The sequence below is a fragment of the Gorilla gorilla genome, chromosome 8 (assembly GCF_029281585.2).
Source record: "Gorilla gorilla gorilla isolate KB3781 chromosome 8, NHGRI_mGorGor1-v2.1_pri, whole genome shotgun sequence".
Taxonomy (NCBI): domain Eukaryota; kingdom Metazoa; phylum Chordata; class Mammalia; order Primates; family Hominidae; genus Gorilla; species Gorilla gorilla.
The window spans coordinates 135,265,097-135,282,754 of record NC_073232.2 but is presented as its reverse complement, the minus strand read 5'-3'; the positions used below and the strand labels follow the sequence as shown (position 1 = coordinate 135,282,754).

The window sequence follows — 17,658 nt, the reverse complement described above, 5'->3', positions numbered from 1 at the left end:
ACTTGAGCAAGGCAGGGGGGCGGGAAGGGAGTCGGAGACACAACAAAGATGGCGGCGGAGACTGCGACGGTGACGAAGACGGCGGCGGCGGCGACGGCGTTTAACAAGGCGGTGTGGTTTACTCGATGCAGTTGTCAGGAGGTAAGTAGCAGGCTGCCGGCTCGGACGGCGGCGACGCGGCGGGACAGGGCGGATAAGAAGGAGCGGCCGGAGACTGGAGCTGGGTTCGTGGCGGGCCGGCTGATCCGGACGGAGACTCAGTTCAGTGGAGGGTCGGGCGTGGTCGGTAGGCGGGCAGGTGATGGCCCGGGACCTCCTTTGCCGGAGGGCGGTGGACTGCGGCGCCTATGGCCGCGAGAACCCCGAGGGAGCGGGGTCTCCTGCTGTCAGCGCCTTCGAGCAGGAGCTCGGAGGCTCCGGGGCGGGGACTGTTGCTTGGCTCTGACAGGTGGTTCTGCGGGAGGCGTCCCGAGGTTTGCGTCTTCACGGAGTCCCAGGGGCTGGGAGTCAGCCGGGCGCGGGTCTCCTAGGTGTTTCGAATCCTGGCGAGGATGTCGCTCCGAATCTTGGTGAGGCTGCTGCCCCGACGCCGGTCCCAGGCTGATCGTTGGGAGAAGGACGTTTAAAGCCTTAGTATTTTATCTAATGATCCTGCCCGGATCCGTCTCTACTGCATGGGCACCCTTATTTTAGGAACATGTGAGATTTGAGAAAGACATTGTAGCAAATAACTATTCAGGTTCATTCGGGGTTTAGATGTTTGGATAAACTGTGTGGAGCGCGAGTAGCCAAGCCTAGCATGCTCGATTACTGGATCTGAAGCTAAACAAGTTCTAGCAAACACTAACCACGTGGCCTGCTTAGAGTCCCCTTGGTGTGCTGGTCAGAACCTGAAAGAGGTGTGACAAGCGGAAGAAGACATAAAGGCGTCTTAAATTGTGTGATCTGAGGAAATCCAGTTTTGAAAGAACAGAATGTATTTAAAACAACTTTTTTTAAACGTCGGAACTAACAATTTTAAAAATTCAACTTAATTTTGATTTCTGTCGTGTTGTCACAGAAGCTAAAGGTTATTATTATTGATGAGAGTTCGTTACAGTGAATTGAAATGTCTGGTGTTATTTTCCCCTAGCGGTCCAGGATGTTTCCCAGAAAACCGTAACTGTTTTGTGTTATGATAGGGTAAGAAGGATGGAATTCAGATGTGCCCTTATCGGGTGTGCATGTTTTTTTGTTTTTGTATTTAAAGCCCTTTCCCATTTCCCTCCTTAGGACTATGCGTTGTTTTTATGCAACTACAGCCGTTCAGCAGTACTAAGCTTGACCGTTTTAGAAGTGTGCTGTGACTAAATGAAGTTAATCTTAATTTCTTTAAACTGAAGTTTAACTTAAATTTAGACATTAAAAATCTTGCCAAAAACTAATCCACCAGTGAGAAAACGGTAGTCACACCAGTTATTCTTTGGTGATCCTATGGAGCTTTTGCTGAAGTGAAGCTACTGCTTTGTTCTTTGATTAATCTGTCAGTTCGTTTTCTCTTCAGCTAATGTAATGATAAGATTGGCATAAGTTACTAGCTCATTCAACCTGTAGATGCTAATTAAGTTTTTATCTTAAAGGTTTTGATTTGTGGTGTGCTGTTTGTTTTTTATGCAGACCTCTGTATGGCTTTTCAATTTTAGTTGAAATTCTCTCTCCATGGCCTTTTGGAGTCCCTTGCTGTATCTCCGAAGTAAATTTCAATTACTCTACATTTCATCAATGTTGGAGTGGCAAGAAAAAGGAGGAACAGATTTGGGGTGAAAAGGTTAGATTGTATAATTTCTCTTCTGGATTTCTTTCAATATGGTTTTACTTATGTTTTATTTTTATGTTTTGATTTCTGATTTCTCAGAGCCTCATAATTTCCTTTTTTGCCTTCAAGAGTTTTTGACAGTTCTGAAATCAGGAATTGTGTTCCAATTATTTTGGAAGGCCCATGTTACTCCATAGAAACCAATCCTTATTTGTCAACGTTGTCTGTTTATATGTGTTCTATAGCAGAGTAAATCTCAGTGACCATAATTATTAGGCTATGGAGGGTAAACACATCTATTGAACTGTAATCACTTTATGTGTATAGGCCTGCCTTACCCATAAATTATTATGTAAGTAAGTTAGTTGCTAATATTGTATTCTTCCTTATGGTTACCCATGAGAAGTAAGACTTCTCATGAATGCTAGGTGAACGAAACATATCCTGCTGTTCCCTAATCATGTTCTCAAAATTCTCCCACAGTTTATAAAAAAGATAGAAGGAAGAAGGAAGATAGGTTAGAGAGCTTCTTCTCTGGTTGTTTCATAGTTGTGAATGCCTTCTAATTTGCATTTCAGTGCCTGTGTTTTAAATTATTAGCTACTGGTTAAGAGGCTGGGGGGGTGCACATATATACACACATGTAATTGTGTGTGTGTGCTTGTATATATGCTTGCATTGATCAACAGCTTCCCATTTATGAGACTGAAGAAGAAAGATCAGACGACTTCATACAAAATAAATCCTTTATCAGAAACCAAGGAAGATCGGAAATTAGCCTAAATTACCTACTTGAGGTAGAGGTTTTCCTGTTCTTTGGGATATCAAAGCTTAATTCTCTTATACCTCTTTTCCCCCTACCGGCTTGCATAGCCTCTGGTTGTTTTCTGAAAGCATTGATTTTGAGCCTTGAATAATAATTTGGGGGACGCTACTGGCATGACAATACTTTAGGTATACCCTAGCCAGTTTCTATATAGATATCCACCTACACCCCATGGAATTCCATACTATATTCAACTTAACTTTAATCAGAATAATCACAGGAAGGATTTGGGAATTTTGCTATATCATAAGGAACAATCATCATGAAGTATGGGGATATTGTTCTCTTTGGTTGATATGATTAGATATCTTAGTTCAGGTTGCTATAACAAATTACCATAGACTGAGTGGTTTAAACAAACATTTATTTCTCACAGTTCTGGAGGCTGGGAAATCTTAATATGAAGGTGCCAGCAGATCAGGTATCTGGGGAGGGCTTGCTTTCTGATTGTATCCTCTCATGGCAAAGAGCAGAGAGGAAGCAAGATCTCTGGATCTCTTCACAAGGCACTAATCCCATTTAGAGGACTTCACCTTTACAACCCGATTATCTCTCAAAGGCCCCACTCCAGATGCCATCAAATTAGGGGTTAGAATTTCAACATATCAGCTTTTGGGGACATAAACATTCAGTCCATGACGATACTAGCAGAAAGAGTACATCTGAGTTGTAATAACACCACCCACATCTATAATAATACTGGAAAATACTTAAGTATATTTCTTGTTCAGATGACATGATATCACACATTGAAATTTTGTGTAAAGTAAGTAATTTTTTGGCTAACAAACACCAAGGTATTGAGTTCATGTCCAGTATAGGAAAGATACCACTAAAAAAATTATAGCTTGTGGATTTTCTAAAGTATATTTTGTTATGTTTGCAAAGGTTTTAAAATTTATCAATGCCTTAGAGGCATCTCTGGGTATCAGTTAATTTGTGGAGTTCCTAGATTAAACTTTGAGACCTGAGACTGATGATGATTACATCAAAGACAGGAAAATGGTTCGGATAGAAAACCTTTATTTTCTTTCTATAAGAGGAAGTCTTTTGTAAAAGTTCCAGAATTTTTTTTTTTTCTTTTAAAAATTAGAGATGAGGTATCGCTCTGTTGCCTGGACTGGTCTTGAACTCCTGAGCTCAGGCAGTCCTCCCATCTTAGCCTCTGAAAGTGCTGGGATTATAGTCATGAGCCACCATGTCCAGCCCAGTTTCAGAATTATTACTATTTTTCAATTTATTGTGCTTAGAAATATTGACTTGAGATGTAGAAAGCTGAGTTTTGAGCCCAAGACTCTACTTCACTTTAGGCACCTTTCATTCATATATGTCTCTACTATAGACTAGGGCTTTGCAAGCATCTGTCATACCCTGTGTATATGGATATATGGGATAGAGGCCATACAGGTCAAGTGGGCACAAAAATGCTTAGGGACGAAATGACACCTAATTTTTAAATCATGACAGGATGTTTAAGGTTATAAAGCATACTAATATATTTAAAATTCTAATTTAAGAAGAGTTTTTCTTCATGTTTGCAATGTTACAGTGTTCTCTATTTCATAGACATTTTTTTTTTTTTTTTAAGTTTATCATGCATTGTGGTTGAAAAGCAGCACACAATTTATGGCAAGGAACACAGTGAAGTTTATAATGTGACAATGTGATAATAGCCAAGACTGTCAAAATATGCCAGCCATCCTCTGTAATTAGGCTCATTTGTGTTCTTAAACTTGAGATGCATGTATAAAAATATCATTTTCTTCTGCTTGCTTTCTGGCAGTCTTGTGTGTTTTTACTGCACTGTCACATGTTGTACTGTAGCAACGTTATGCTTTCTAATCAAGACTGGGTAAGGATTATCTTGCTTCCAGAAGCCTGTCAAAGTATATTCAGACATTTTCCAGGAGAAATGTATTAGTTTTCATGTGAACTGATTGGCAAGAAGTGATGCTAAGTTACAATGTAAATACTGGGATTTCTTTCTTAATTATAGCTTTTATAATTAGAACACAGACAATCTATAGGGCTATACAGCTTTTACAAACTAAAAAAATATTTTCCCAGATCTTATTCTTGATAGTCTTTCACTGGAGCTGACTAGCTTACATTTTCCCACCAAGAGCAAATTTAAAGGACAGGTAATCAGCACAATCAACTGTAGTCACAAAACAAATAGTAACGCAATGATAAAGAAACAGAGAACTAGTTCAAATAAACATGATAAGATGGGGGAGAAAACAACGGAAACAAATGTGTTCAAAAGCCAACAATAATCCTTAAGATTCAGAAAGTTGAGCCAGACTAAAGCAAGTGATTTAAAGAGGTGGCCTATAAGTAAAATAAGCAAAGATCTGTTTGAGAAATTGCAAAGTGATTTGAAAAATTGCAAATTGGAATTACTTGAGACTAAGGTGGAAGATGTTTGTTTCGTTGTAACTAAGAAACAGATGCTCAGTATATTTTTCAACCACGTTGATGAACCCATAGAAAAAGGGGAATAACTGAATCAGGGGTGGTGAGAACTTTAAAATCCAAGTTATAACCATTTTTTCTATTTGCTACAAAAATAATTATTAGAAAAATAGCCGCCATTTTCTGATAGCCTACCATATGTGATACATGTCACAATACGCTTTATGTATACTTACCTATAAAACTTAAGATAGCACTGCAAGTTGGATTATGATTCCATTTTACAAAATAGGAAACTAAGGCTGAGGGAGGTCCCTGTTCATAGTCTTAAAGTTGTCCCTCCGTATCTGGTAGGTACTGGTTCCAGGACCCCTGTAGATAGCAAAATTTGTGGGTGCTCCAGTCCTTCATATAAAATGGCTTAGTATTTGCATATAACTCACAATCTCATCCTCTTGCATACTTTAAGCTCTAGATTATTTATAATACCTAATACAATGTAAATGCTATGTAAATAGTTATACTGTATTGTTTAGGGAATTATGACCCCCCCAAAAGTCTGGTGAAACCGTCTCTACTAAAAATACAAAAAATATCATCCAGGTGTGGTAGCGGGCACCTGTAATCCCAGCTACTCTGGAGGCTAAGGCAGGAGAATTGCTTGAACCTGGGAGGCAGAGGTTGCAGTGAGCCGAGATCGCGCCATTGCACTCCAGCCTGGGCAACAAGAACGAAACTCCGTCTCAAAAAAGAAAAAAGAAAAGAAAAAGTCTGTACGTGTTTAATATAGATGCAACCATCCATTTTTTCCAAATAATCTTGTTTTGCAGTTGGTTGAATCAACAGATAACAGAACCTGTGGATATAGAGTTGACTATACTCTACTTGTCCAGAGGATAAACTTTCAGTAGCCTCAACTTCCTAGACTTTTCTAAAAAATAGGCTTTTCTGCCTGAAAAGGGGTAGTAATACTAATAATGTTTTGGTTTTTTTTTTTTTTAGACGGAGTCTTGCTCTGTCTCCCAGGCTGGAGTGCAGTGGCACAATCTCAGCTTACTGCAGCCTCCACCTCCCGGGTTCAATCAATTCTTCTGCCACCACGCCTGGCTAATTTTTTTGTATTTTTAGTAGAGACGGGGTTTCACCATGCTGGCCAGGCTAGTCTCGAACTCCTGACCTCGTGATCTGCCTGCCTCGGCCTCCCAAAGTGCTGGAATTACAGATGTGAGCCACCGTGCCTGGCACTAATAATTTTTTTTTTGGAGACAGAATTTTGCTCTGTCGCCAGGCTGGAGTGCAGTGGTGCAATCTGGGCTCACTGCAACCTCTGCCTCCCGGGTTCAAGCGATTCTCCTGCCTCAGCCTCCCGAGAAGCAGGGATTACAGGCGCCTGCTGCTATGCCCGGCTAATTTTTTTGGTATTTTTAGTAGAGACGGGGTTTCACCATGTTGGCCAGGATGGTCTCCATCTCTTGACCTCGTGATCCACCCGCCTCGGCCTCCCAAAGTGCTGGGATTACAAGCGTGAGCCACCGCGCCCGGCCACTAATAATTTTTAAAAGCCCCTAGAACTACCGTAGCTTCTAAAAAGTGGGGAAAGGAACGATTCACAAGTATTAAATTAAGAAAAGAGAATTCAGTTACCTGTAAGTCCTTATTTGGCTAAATATGTTTGGAACAAAGAAGAGACTAGATGTGAAGAGAGAAGACAAGAAGTACGAAAATAAGATAGATCAGTCTGAAGCCAGGAAACAGGGAAAACAAAAACAGCCCTGTGTTACTGAGTGGTTGTAAAGTACAATAATTCATATTAATGGTATGTCAAATGTTGGTCTATTTCCAGTAGATTTCGAGTTAAGTCAGAGAAGAAGTTTTGATTCTTAAAAAGTTGGTCATATTTTTGTAAATTGGAAAATCTGCTTTTGCGGAACCCCCTCATGCCTCAACCCTACAGTTCTACTATTTAAAAACTTAGGCTGAAAAGGCCCAAGAACAGCCTATTCTTGAAGAAGAAAAACAAAGCAGGGGGACTTAAATTACTGTGATAGCAAGACTTATTATTAAGAGTATCTGGTATGGCAGCAAGGACACATAGGCTAGTGGAACAGAACAGAGAATCCAGAAGCAGAGCCACATACATGCATATAATCATTTGATTTAAAAAGAAGACATCAGAGCTTAGTAGAGAAAGGCTGATCTGTTAGGTACACATTGCTGGGACAGTTGGATATCTCTTTGGAAAAAAGTATGCTTTGACTCTTATCTCACACCATACACAAAACTCAAGTCCAGATAAAAATATGAAAGGTAAAATAAAAAGCATTTAGAAGAAAGTATAGGAGAACATCTTCAAGTAAGATGTAGGCAAGGATTTCTTAACTAGGACACAAACAACTCTAAATGTAAAGGATAAAAATGGGTAAATTGTCCTATATTAAGAACTTCTGTTCATCAAAAATTACCATTAAGAAAGTGAAGGCCGGGCGCAGTGGCTCACGTCTGTAATCCCAGCACTTTGGGAGGCCGAGGTGGGCGGATCACGAGGTCGGGAGATCGAGACCATCCTGGCTAACACGGTGAAACCGCATCTCTACTAAAAATACAAAAAAATTTACCGGGCGTGGTGGCGGACACCTGTAGTCCCAGCTACTCGGGAGGCTGAGGCAGGTGGCGTGAACCTGGGAGGTGGAGCTTGCAGTGAGCCGAGATCATGGCACTGCACTCCAGCCTGGGCGACAGAGTGAGACTCTGTTTCAAAAAAAAAAAAAAAGAAAAGAAAAGAAGAGAAAATGAAAAGGCAACCACAGTGGGAGAAGATACTTAAGATGCACATATCCTAATAAAGGACTCATTATAAAGCATTCTTCCATATTAGAAAAAGACAACACAATAGAAAAATAAGCAAAAGGTATGAGCAGACATTATACAACAGAGGGTATCTAAGTGGTTAATTAGTATATATTAAAAAGTTTACATCTTCATTAGTCATCAAGGAATGTAAATTAAAACTAATGTGATACCACCAGACACCCACCAGAACGGCTAAAACGAAAAAGGCAAAAAATGCCCAAGTATTGTCAAGGATGTGGAGCAGCAGCAGTTTTGTTTACTGCTAGTGGGAGTGTAAATTGCTATAATCACTTTGAAAACCTATTTGACATTATCTAAAACTGAATATATGCATGCCTTTGATCCAGCAGTTTCACTCCTATACAACGAACAGAAATGTACGTAATCAAAAAACATGTAGTAATATGTTCATAGAAACTTTATTCACAGCAGCCAATTACTGGAAATTACCCAAATGATCTAAAAGCAGTATAAGAGGTAAATTAGTTGTGGCATGGTCATACAACAGACTCCAGCAGTAAATTTGAGCAAACTTCAGTTGCATGCAACAATATGGATGAATCTTAGAATTACAACGTTGAGTGACAGAAGCCAGACAAAGGTTCATAGTGTGTGATTCCATTTACATAAAGCTGAAGAACAGACAAAACTAATCTACAGAGTCAGAAGTCAGGATGGCTGTAACCCTTGTCAGGGCCGAGGGTCCTAGCATTGGAAGGGTACACGAGGGGGGCTTCTGGGATGCCGGCATCCTTCTGTTTCTTGATTGTGGTACTGATTTTATGAATGTGTTCATTTTGTGACAGTTCATTGAGCTCTGCTCTTATGATTTATGTGCTTTTCTATATATGTACAAGACTTCAAGAAAAAGTTAAGCATATATGCTGAAAGTGAGTAATTTTTTGTCTACCACTGGCTACTAAAGATGGAAGCTTTTTTAGATGGAAAATTATTCATTAAATAGTTTGAGTTTAGAAAAAGAAGATTTTATAAGGTATATTTACCAGAGAATTGTACTTATTTTCATAAAAATTGTTTTTCCTGGAAGAAAAGACCTTTTTTATCCCAGGTGCTAGACTTCATCTTATTCTTACTACAAAACTTTTTTGGCTATTTTATTTGTGAATTTGGGCCATAAACCTATGTGAAGACCAGCTTGTGATTGCAGAACCCACAAGAGACTTTCCCTTTCTACACTACGGTCAGGGATTTTCTTTTACTTTTTTATTTTTCCCTAGTCTTGGAGTGGATAGGATGATAGGTAGTAGAGGTGGTGATTTGGATATTTCTAGAGCGGGGGTTGGGAAGCTAAGGCCTGTAGGCCAAATCTGGCTCAACGGCTGTTGTTATAAAGTCTAATTGGAACATAGCCCCACCCATTTGTTTACATATTGTCTGTGGCTGCCTATTGTCTGTGGCTCCTTACAGTGACACAGTTGAGTAATTGCAGCAAAGATGAGCATGGCTTGCGAAGCCTAAAATATTTACTATCTGGCCCTTCATAAAAACTTTGCAACCCCTAGTTCTAGACCACTTATTTGCAGACTACTCATTCATGTGAACACTATGTCTAAGAGCCTTTGCTGGTAGTTACTAGCTGCATGCAGCTATTTCTATTTAAATTAATAACATTAAAAACACAGGTCATAGGTATAAGCCAAATTTCAAGTGCCTCAGTCGCTATATGTGGCTAGTAGCAACTGCGTAGGAATAGCACAGATTAGAAACATGTCCATCATCCAGAAACTAGTCTCCTTCTGTCGACCAGGATGGAGTCCAGTGGTGCAATCACGGCTCACTGCAGCCTCGACCACTCAGACCCAAGCAATTCTCCTACCTCAGCCTCCTGAGTAGCTGGGACCATCAGCATGTGCCACCACTCAGCTAATTAAAAACACTTTTTTTTGTAGGGACAAGTTCTCCCTATGTTGGTCTCCGGCCTCCTTGGTTTCTTTATTGTCTTCTTCATCAATAATCTCTGCTTGTGTTCTTATTTCTTTAATCTGAACTTGTTTTCTCTTTTTTTCTGCCCTTGAAATTTCTTCCCATCCTCTATGACTAAGTTTGAATCCGTATTTATATTTAATTATTAAATATATTGATTTTTTGCCATTTTGTGTATGTCTTTAGTTCACCAGGAAGATTATAAGATGCTGAAAGGCAGGCACTGTGTTTTCTCTTGCTTTATATAGTGTCTTGCACAAAATAGCTTTTGTCATTTGTTTGCTATGTACTAGATCTCCCTAAATAGTGTAAAATTATTTCAGTTTTGTTTTCTAGGTATAACAAACTGTAAATGTTAAAAAAGCAAAGATGGGTGAAAAAAAACCAGAGCCTTTGGACTTCGTGAAAGATTTTCAGGAATACCTGACTCAGCAGACCCATCACGTGAACATGATTTCTGGATCAGTTAGTGGGGACAAAGAAGCAGAGGCTCTTCAGGGAGGTAGACTCATTTTAATACTACTAAGCAATTCACTTTTTATACACGTACTATGATTGCGTGTAGCTGTTACTGTGAAGACCACTGCGCGTTAATGTGAATCATTCTGTTTTTTCTAGAAAGATACAGGGCATTTTTTCCCCCTTTTTTAAACATATCAGACTTCTGCTGGAGAGTACTTAACATGGTCTGGAGATGCATTATGGTCTTGTTGGAAGGTTAGGGGCTCCAAATACCCTTCCTGTCCTCCAGTTTTTATGAGCTAGCATTAGACACAAAGAACCCAAAGGGGATTGGAACATCAGCTTCACTATACAAACCATTAGGCCATCAGGAAATCTGGATTCGACCTGAGACAAAAATAGGGGTTTCAGTTTCTTCTCTCTTAAAATGAAGAAAGGGCTGACCATGTTTACCTATCCAAGAAGAGAAATGAAAATAGAGAAAGTGGTCGTGACCTCCTTGAGCCTGCTAGAGGTAAATTTTGTCTAATTTGCTTGCCACAAAAAACTGGAATTTATTCCTAACCTAGCTCGGAGGTCAGCAAACTATAGCCTGTGGGCCCCATCTGGACTGCTGTTTTTGTATGGCCTGCAAGCTAAGAATGGTTTTTACATTTAAAGATGGTTTTAAAAGTGTCAAAAGGAGAATAATGTAATGATACGTGAAAATTCTGTGAAGTTCAAACTTGAGTCCACATAAAGAAAATTTAATTGGAACACAGATATGCTCATTTGTTTACATATTTTCTGTAGCTGTTTTTGTTTGTTTTGCTAAAACAGCAGAGTTGAGTAGTTGTGGTAGAGACCATATGGCCCACAAAGCCTGAAGTATTTACTATTTCATGCCTATAGAAAAAGTTTGCTGACCCCTGACCTAGATAGTCTGGGTACGGCCTTATAATGCAGGGACTGGCAGCAGGGACCAGGCATCACCCGGGAGCTTGTTAGAAATACAAAACACCAGACACCACCCCAGATCTACTGAATTATAATCTGTGTTTTAATGAGATCCCCCAAGTAATTCACATACACATTAAAATATGATAGTGACTGGCTTGGGAAAACAGTGGGAGAGAGGAAGACACTGAGCCTTGTCCCTCGAATGCAGTGTAGCCCTCTTGGTTATTGGTCTTGTCTCAACCAGCAGAATCACTTCTCCTAGTGAGGAGTGAGGAACCGGTGAAGCAGGGGGCTTGAATTGTGCATGCCAGCACTGTTACCTCCTGAAATGGAGTAGACCTTTTCCCATGAAGCTGTAGGAATGGAAATTTCCCTCCTAACGCACAGATTTCCAAACAGGATTCAAGAGACCAGGGTTGTAGTCCCAGCCATTTGCCGATTTTCCTGATTATGAGCATCAGGTCTCTTCAGTTTCTTTCTACAAAAAAGTAGTCAGATTAGATTAAAAGCAAACAGCCAAACATGTTTTATCTCTGAGATTCTTAAAACCTTAACCTTCAGAGGTATCAGGGATGATACTTTCCTTTATGGGCTTAATTAGAATTTTAAGATCCTAAATGGAACAGAGATCTAGAACGTACATATAAACACTGGGATGTGGAAAACTTATTCAGTGCTTCAGACTAAAATAAATAGAGTTAGGGTTTTGGAGATTCTTTGACTGCCAGTTACAGTTGTAGAAATAGCGAGGGTGCTAAACACCTGTGTGTAACTGTGCCATCACTCTCCAGTGAATCTCTTTATTCCCCTCCCTCCTCACCTGTTCACTTCTTCAAAAACATGTTAAGGACCAGTACAATGTGTGTGTAAGTAATTTTGTTTTCTTTGTTTTTGAGACACAGTCTTGCTCTGTCGCCCAGGCTGGAGTACAGTGGCACAATCTTGGCTCACTGCAACCTCTGCCTCCTGGATTCCAGCGATTCTCATGCCTCAGCCTCCTGAGTAGCTGGGACTACAGGTGTGCACCGCCATGCCCAGCTAATTTTTGTAATTTTTTTTTTTTTTTTTTTTAAGTAGAGACAGGGTTTTGCCATGTTGGCTAGGCTGGTCTCTAACTCCTGGCCTCAAGCTATCCCCCCACCTCTGCCTCCCAAACTTCTGGGATTACAGGTATGAGCCACTGCACTGGCCTTGTGTAAATAATTTGAGATCCCTCAATAAAAGGTTCTCAGAATATAATACAGAATGTATTGCTGCTTTTGTATAAAATTAGCCTCAGTTCAGAAAGTCTGTTATAAAATGGACTTAACTTTTGTGAGAAGTGAACTGTCAATTTATAAGATTTTTCAACCACTTAAAACTGAAATGCTAAATTGAGTTGATTCTGAGATGCATAATTTCTTTTGCGGTACTTTGTTTATAGCTGGAACAGATGGTGATCAAAATGGACTTGATCACCCATCTGTTGAAGTTTCCTTGGATGAAAACTCAGGAATGTTAGTAGACGGGTTTGAAAGGACCTTTGATGGGAAGCTCAAGTGTCGGTACTGCAACTATGCCAGCAAAGGAACAGCCCGGCTTATTGAACACATCAGAATCCACACAGGTAATGGAAAGACAGCTGGAAAAAGCATTTCTGTGAGGGCAGGAGAGGGTCCAAGGGGGGCAGGTTGGTTTGTCATAGAAATAGTTTTAGTATTCAAAAATGAAGGTTTATGTAAAGTTCGAATAAATGGGAAAGTTACTCCATTTTTCAAAGCAACAACATAACAACATACAAACAGGTCAGAAGTGATGCCCTTTGTAGATCCTCTCCTTCCTTAGCCGTGTTTCCCTCTTGATCCAAATAATCTCTCAACATCTGTCTGCCTCTCAGATTGGGAAGGAATAATGCTAAAGCACTGCGATGTGATAAAATGTTTTAATCTTTATCCTATTACGTTTCAGTTGCCGAAAGGGGGAAAAGTTTCAGAAAGTATACAGTTGCAGATGGTACTGCTAATCCCAGATCTCACTTTAGCTGTCCCTTCTGAGAAACTTTCCCAACTACATCTGCCCCCTGCCCAAGACCAGGTCAGACGTCCTTCCTGTGTGCTTCATGCATCCTGTGCTCATTCATCACATCACTGTAGCCTGAGAGCCTCTTGAGGACAGGGCAATTGTGACAAGACCATCTTTGTACCCCCAGAGCCTAGGAGGGCATGTGACACATACTTACTAGATGAATGACTCTAAATCTCATATTCCAAATGTTTATTTCACATAATTGGGCAGTCTTCAGTTAACAACATTAACTATAGTTGTTCCTTCTGGCAGCTGAAGAGTAGGAAGATGGAGGAGAAGCACTAGCAGTTTTGAAGGGATGCTTTGCATATCTCAGACTAGCAAGCCCATTTCAATTCTGAGCTTTCTATTTCATATAAGGACTTTAAAAAAAGCTTTTTTTGTATTTTTTTTCTGTGAGCAAAGGGTATGCATATGTGTGTATGTGTGTGAATATGAATTTATATAAATGTATACATGAACATATAACTCTGAGACATACTTTTGATAAACTCATTATTATGTAAGACTATTACTAGAATATTTCAATTGTACTGTTTCTTCTCTCTAAATGCATTCGAAGCCATAACAGTTTTTATACTGTATTGACTAATACAACATCAATGCATATTTCAGGTTGTTGCTGATGAGTTCTTAAGCTTTATTTCAGTTTGTGGGTTTATTTACAAATTTTAACAATCTCATATGCTATGCAAATATGACTTTCTGAAAGCATTTTCTTTTTGATCAATTTCCAGTTGTCCAATGAATGGACAAGCAAAACTTTCCATAAATGAACTACTCTTGTAGTTTCTCCATCATTTTTCTTTTGAAACAGGTGAAAAACCTCATCGATGTCATCTTTGTCCATTTGCATCTGCTTATGAGCGTCATCTGGAAGCCCATATGCGTTCTCATACTGGAGAAAAACCATACAAATGTGAATTATGTTCCTTCCGCTGCAGTGATCGAAGTAACTTGTCCCATCATCGAAGGCGCAAGCATAAAATGGTACCAATTAAAGGTACTAGGTCTTCCTTAAGCAGCAAGAAAATGTGGGGGGTTTTACAGAAGAAAACAAGCAATCTGGGCTATAGCAGAAGAGCACTAATCAACTTAAGTCCACCTTCCATGGTGGTTCAGAAACCAGACTACCTTAACGATTTTACCCACGAAATCCCAAATATCCAGACTGACTCCTATGAAAGTATGGCAAAAACCACACCAACTGGTGGCCTTCCAAGGGACCCCCAAGAACTCATGGTTGATAACCCTTTGAATCAGCTCTCGACTCTAGCAGGGCAGTTGTCCAGTCTGCCACCCGAAAACCAAAACCCTGCATCCCCTGATGTAGTTCCCTGCCCTGATGAAAAGCCTTTCATGATTCAGCAGCCCTCTACCCAAGCAGTAGTTTCTGCCGTATCAGCAAGTATTCCTCAGAGCTCCTCTCCCACAAGCCCAGAACCTCGGCCATCCCATAGTCAAAGGAACTATAGTCCAGTGGCAGGTCCAAGCAGTGAGCCAAGTGCCCACACGAGCACTCCCAGCATAGGAAACAGCCAGCCAAGCACCCCAGCCCCAGCCCTGCCGGTCCAGGACCCTCAGCTTCTGCACCACTGCCAGCACTGTGATATGTACTTTGCAGACAACATCCTTTACACTATTCATATGGGATGTCATGGGTATGAAAATCCTTTTCAGTGTAATATATGTGGATGCAAATGTAAAAACAAGTATGATTTTGCCTGTCATTTTGCAAGAGGGCAACATAACCAACATTGATTGAAAATAGTCATATTTTACTTAGTTTTGCTGTTTTTGTGGTTTGGTTTTTTTTGTTTTTTGTTTTGGTCATCCCTAATAAAGTGTCTGCTAATTCAAGGCTTATACATTATATTTATAGAATATAAATTTGACAGTGGAATAAAATTTCCCCTTTTTTTCATAAAAATCTGGTCAGGGTCATTTATATATTAGAACAGTTAGACACATTGGTGTCTCTTTTTTCCTTTCCTTTCGACATTGGAGAATTGGAGTGCAGTCATAATCTTACAAGATGTTCATTTGAATTTCTCACATTTATGGTCCATAAAAACTTCAAGGCTTATCCATACTTTTGATGTTTCAATATGCATTGAACTGGATGTTATTTCTGCCATATTTCAAAATGGTAGAATAAATTACTTTTACAGAATTTATTACTACTCATTTCAGTGTTTAGTACAGAAATTGCCTTAAAAATTGCTATTAATTGAAATATCATTTAGTTCACATTTCTTAAGTTGAATCGGTAGTTTCATTTCAGCTGATAATAGTAAAGCTATTTCAGTTTAGTAAAATTTTCTTTTTTCCACAAGGGGAAATGTAAAACAGTTAAGACTTGAAATTGAAAATTCTTTTAATATTTAAAATAACTTGTTTATTCAATGTCTAAACACATGTCAGTCTTCCACTGGATTTTTATTTTCACAGGTAAATACACTAGAGTGCTAGATGCCTTTTTCCCCTGTCAGTTTGACTTTCATTTAAATCCTTCATTCTGATATCATTACTGTTAGGTGAGGTGGATAACTATAATGAGAATCTCTTATTCTTCCTATTCCTTTGATGACCAAAGAGATAAAGTGAAGTCATCCTTATTATTAAAATGCAGCCTCCAAACAAATTTCTCAAGATTCCTTTTCCTTCCTTCTATCCATTTACTGCCCATAATTTCCAAGAAAAGGTGGGTATGGAAACACATGAGAGAATGTGATAGTGAAGTCATATTTACAAAACTGAGAACGTGTCCAAAATGGATTCTTGTCTCCTCTTCAGAATTAGCCATTTAAAATATTTTCTGTGACTTCAAATTGTAATTCTTATTTGCAGTTTTACCAGTCTTCATGTACAGTGACGAAACTGTGTAGAAACTAAATCATCGCTTTAGTAAGAAAGGATAAAAAGGTGTGGAAATGAATATAAAATGCATCTAAACATGACATTTAATTTGTTTATAAAAATAAGACTTACTAAATATAGAGTAATTCATTTTGAATAGGAGGCTATTGTTTTTATATTGTGTAATAACTCACGTACTCTGAAGAGAGCTTGGTCAAACAATAAAATACATTGTTACTAACTTGGTTTCTTTTCTGTGTACTTTGCAAAAATTCTATTTTTAATTTTGTTCATATGTTGAATGTGCTCCTAATTGGCATCTTAAAGAGAATATTAAGCATCTATTAACCAAAAAAGACCTCTAATAGTAAAGGAAAGGGAAATATTGGTGGTATGTACCCACAAAACCCCCAAGTGCCAAGTTAATGGAATCTCTGCTTTCCCTTTCAGATGCTAGAAAGCCACTGTAATGAGTTCTTGCAGTTTAGCATCCAGTCTAAGCTACTGCATTGTTTAAAGAGCAGCATCAAGGACAGTTTCTCCAAACTGGAACTCTCTTCTTTGTCAAATCTTGTACTTTAAAATTCTACAATTCTGTTACATTGTTGCTTAAATCACGGACTGCTCAGATCCACTTTACTGCAGTAGTTTCCAAGTGTGTAACTTGGCTTTAGTATTTATCAGTTGCCAGAAACAGGTTGTCATTTGGAAGTTTTTGTGGTTATTTTTTCCCATTTTTATTCTTCAGATAAAAGCAGTACCCCAAAATAGAAAATGAAAATTTTCATGAAACAAAGAGAACTCCCTTGTTAAAACCAGCTTATTAACTCTGTATTCTCAGTCAAATGCATTTTTTTCTAACAACTGACCATGGATGTTGTGAAGGTGCATTTTAATTTAAACATGGAAAAGATTTTTTTCATAATTACATACCGGAATGTAAAATTATAATTTTGCCTTGACTTAAAGAGCACAGTTGATATCCCAAAGGTTTTGATGCTAAGAAGCTACAGTTATTCTAAATGCACTAAAATGTTTGAGGCAAATCTACCTTAGAGGCTTTTTTGGTATGGTATTTTTTTAAATATTTAGATTTTATTTAAATTTCCTGTGAGTTATTCTGTATTTGAAAAGATGTTCGTGTCTTCCCCTCTGAATTGAATGTTTCTCTCATTTTATTTTTAATCAAATATTTTATAGAAATGAGTTGTTGGGAAGAGTTTAACATGCACTATTTATAGTACTTTGCCGTTAACAGGCAATGTTCTGAAACTAAATTTATTTTTGTTCAGTGAACATAAGTTTAGATTTTTAAAGTTGGTAGATAATTTATCTCCACTAATATTTTTTTAAGAAACTGTGAAGAGATTAACTGGGAGTAATTTTATTTCAGATTTTACTAATGTAGTATGTAGCTACAACTTCTTGAAATTCAAGTTAAGGCTAGACATTTACTTTGAAAAAATTCCACTGGGTGTTTCCAGGGCTATTTCATTTTAGAAAT

General features: G+C 38.8%; 1 protein-coding gene across 4 annotated transcripts; it reads left to right on the top strand.

Moving 5' to 3' along the window:
• Nucleotides 1-8: 8 nt before the first annotated feature.
• Nucleotides 9-16,395, top strand: IKZF5 (IKAROS family zinc finger 5). Of its 4 annotated transcripts, none has more exons than XM_004050227.5 (5): nt 9-141; nt 1,657-1,807; nt 10,154-10,332; nt 12,655-12,837; nt 14,113-16,395. In XM_004050227.5, exons 3-5 carry the CDS (start codon nt 10,200-10,202, stop codon nt 15,054-15,056), a joined length of 1,260 nt encoding a protein of 419 aa, XP_004050275.1. In that variant the 5' UTR covers nt 9-141; nt 1,657-1,807; nt 10,154-10,199; the 3' UTR covers nt 15,057-16,395. The 4 variants fall into 4 exon arrangements, with proteins under 4 accessions (XP_004050275.1, XP_055208256.1, XP_004050276.1 ...); XM_019034915.4 differs by having other exon boundaries at nt 12-141; nt 10,167-10,332; XM_055352281.2 differs by lacking the exon at nt 1,657-1,807 and having other exon boundaries at nt 10,167-10,332.
• The last annotated feature ends 1,263 nt before the right edge of the window (nt 16,396-17,658 follow it).

Coding starts and splice junctions, on each gene's coding strand:
- IKZF5 (XM_055352281.2), top strand. CDS start 10,200: ATGGGTGAAAAAAAACCAGAGCCTTTGGACTTCGTGAAAGATTTTCAG. Junction 10,333..12,654: donor AGCAGAGGCTCTTCAGGGAG/GTAGACTCATTT, acceptor CTTTGTTTATAG/CTGGAACAGATGGTGATCAA. Junction 12,838..14,112: donor ACACATCAGAATCCACACAG/GTAATGGAAAGA, acceptor CTTTTGAAACAG/GTGAAAAACCTCATCGATGT.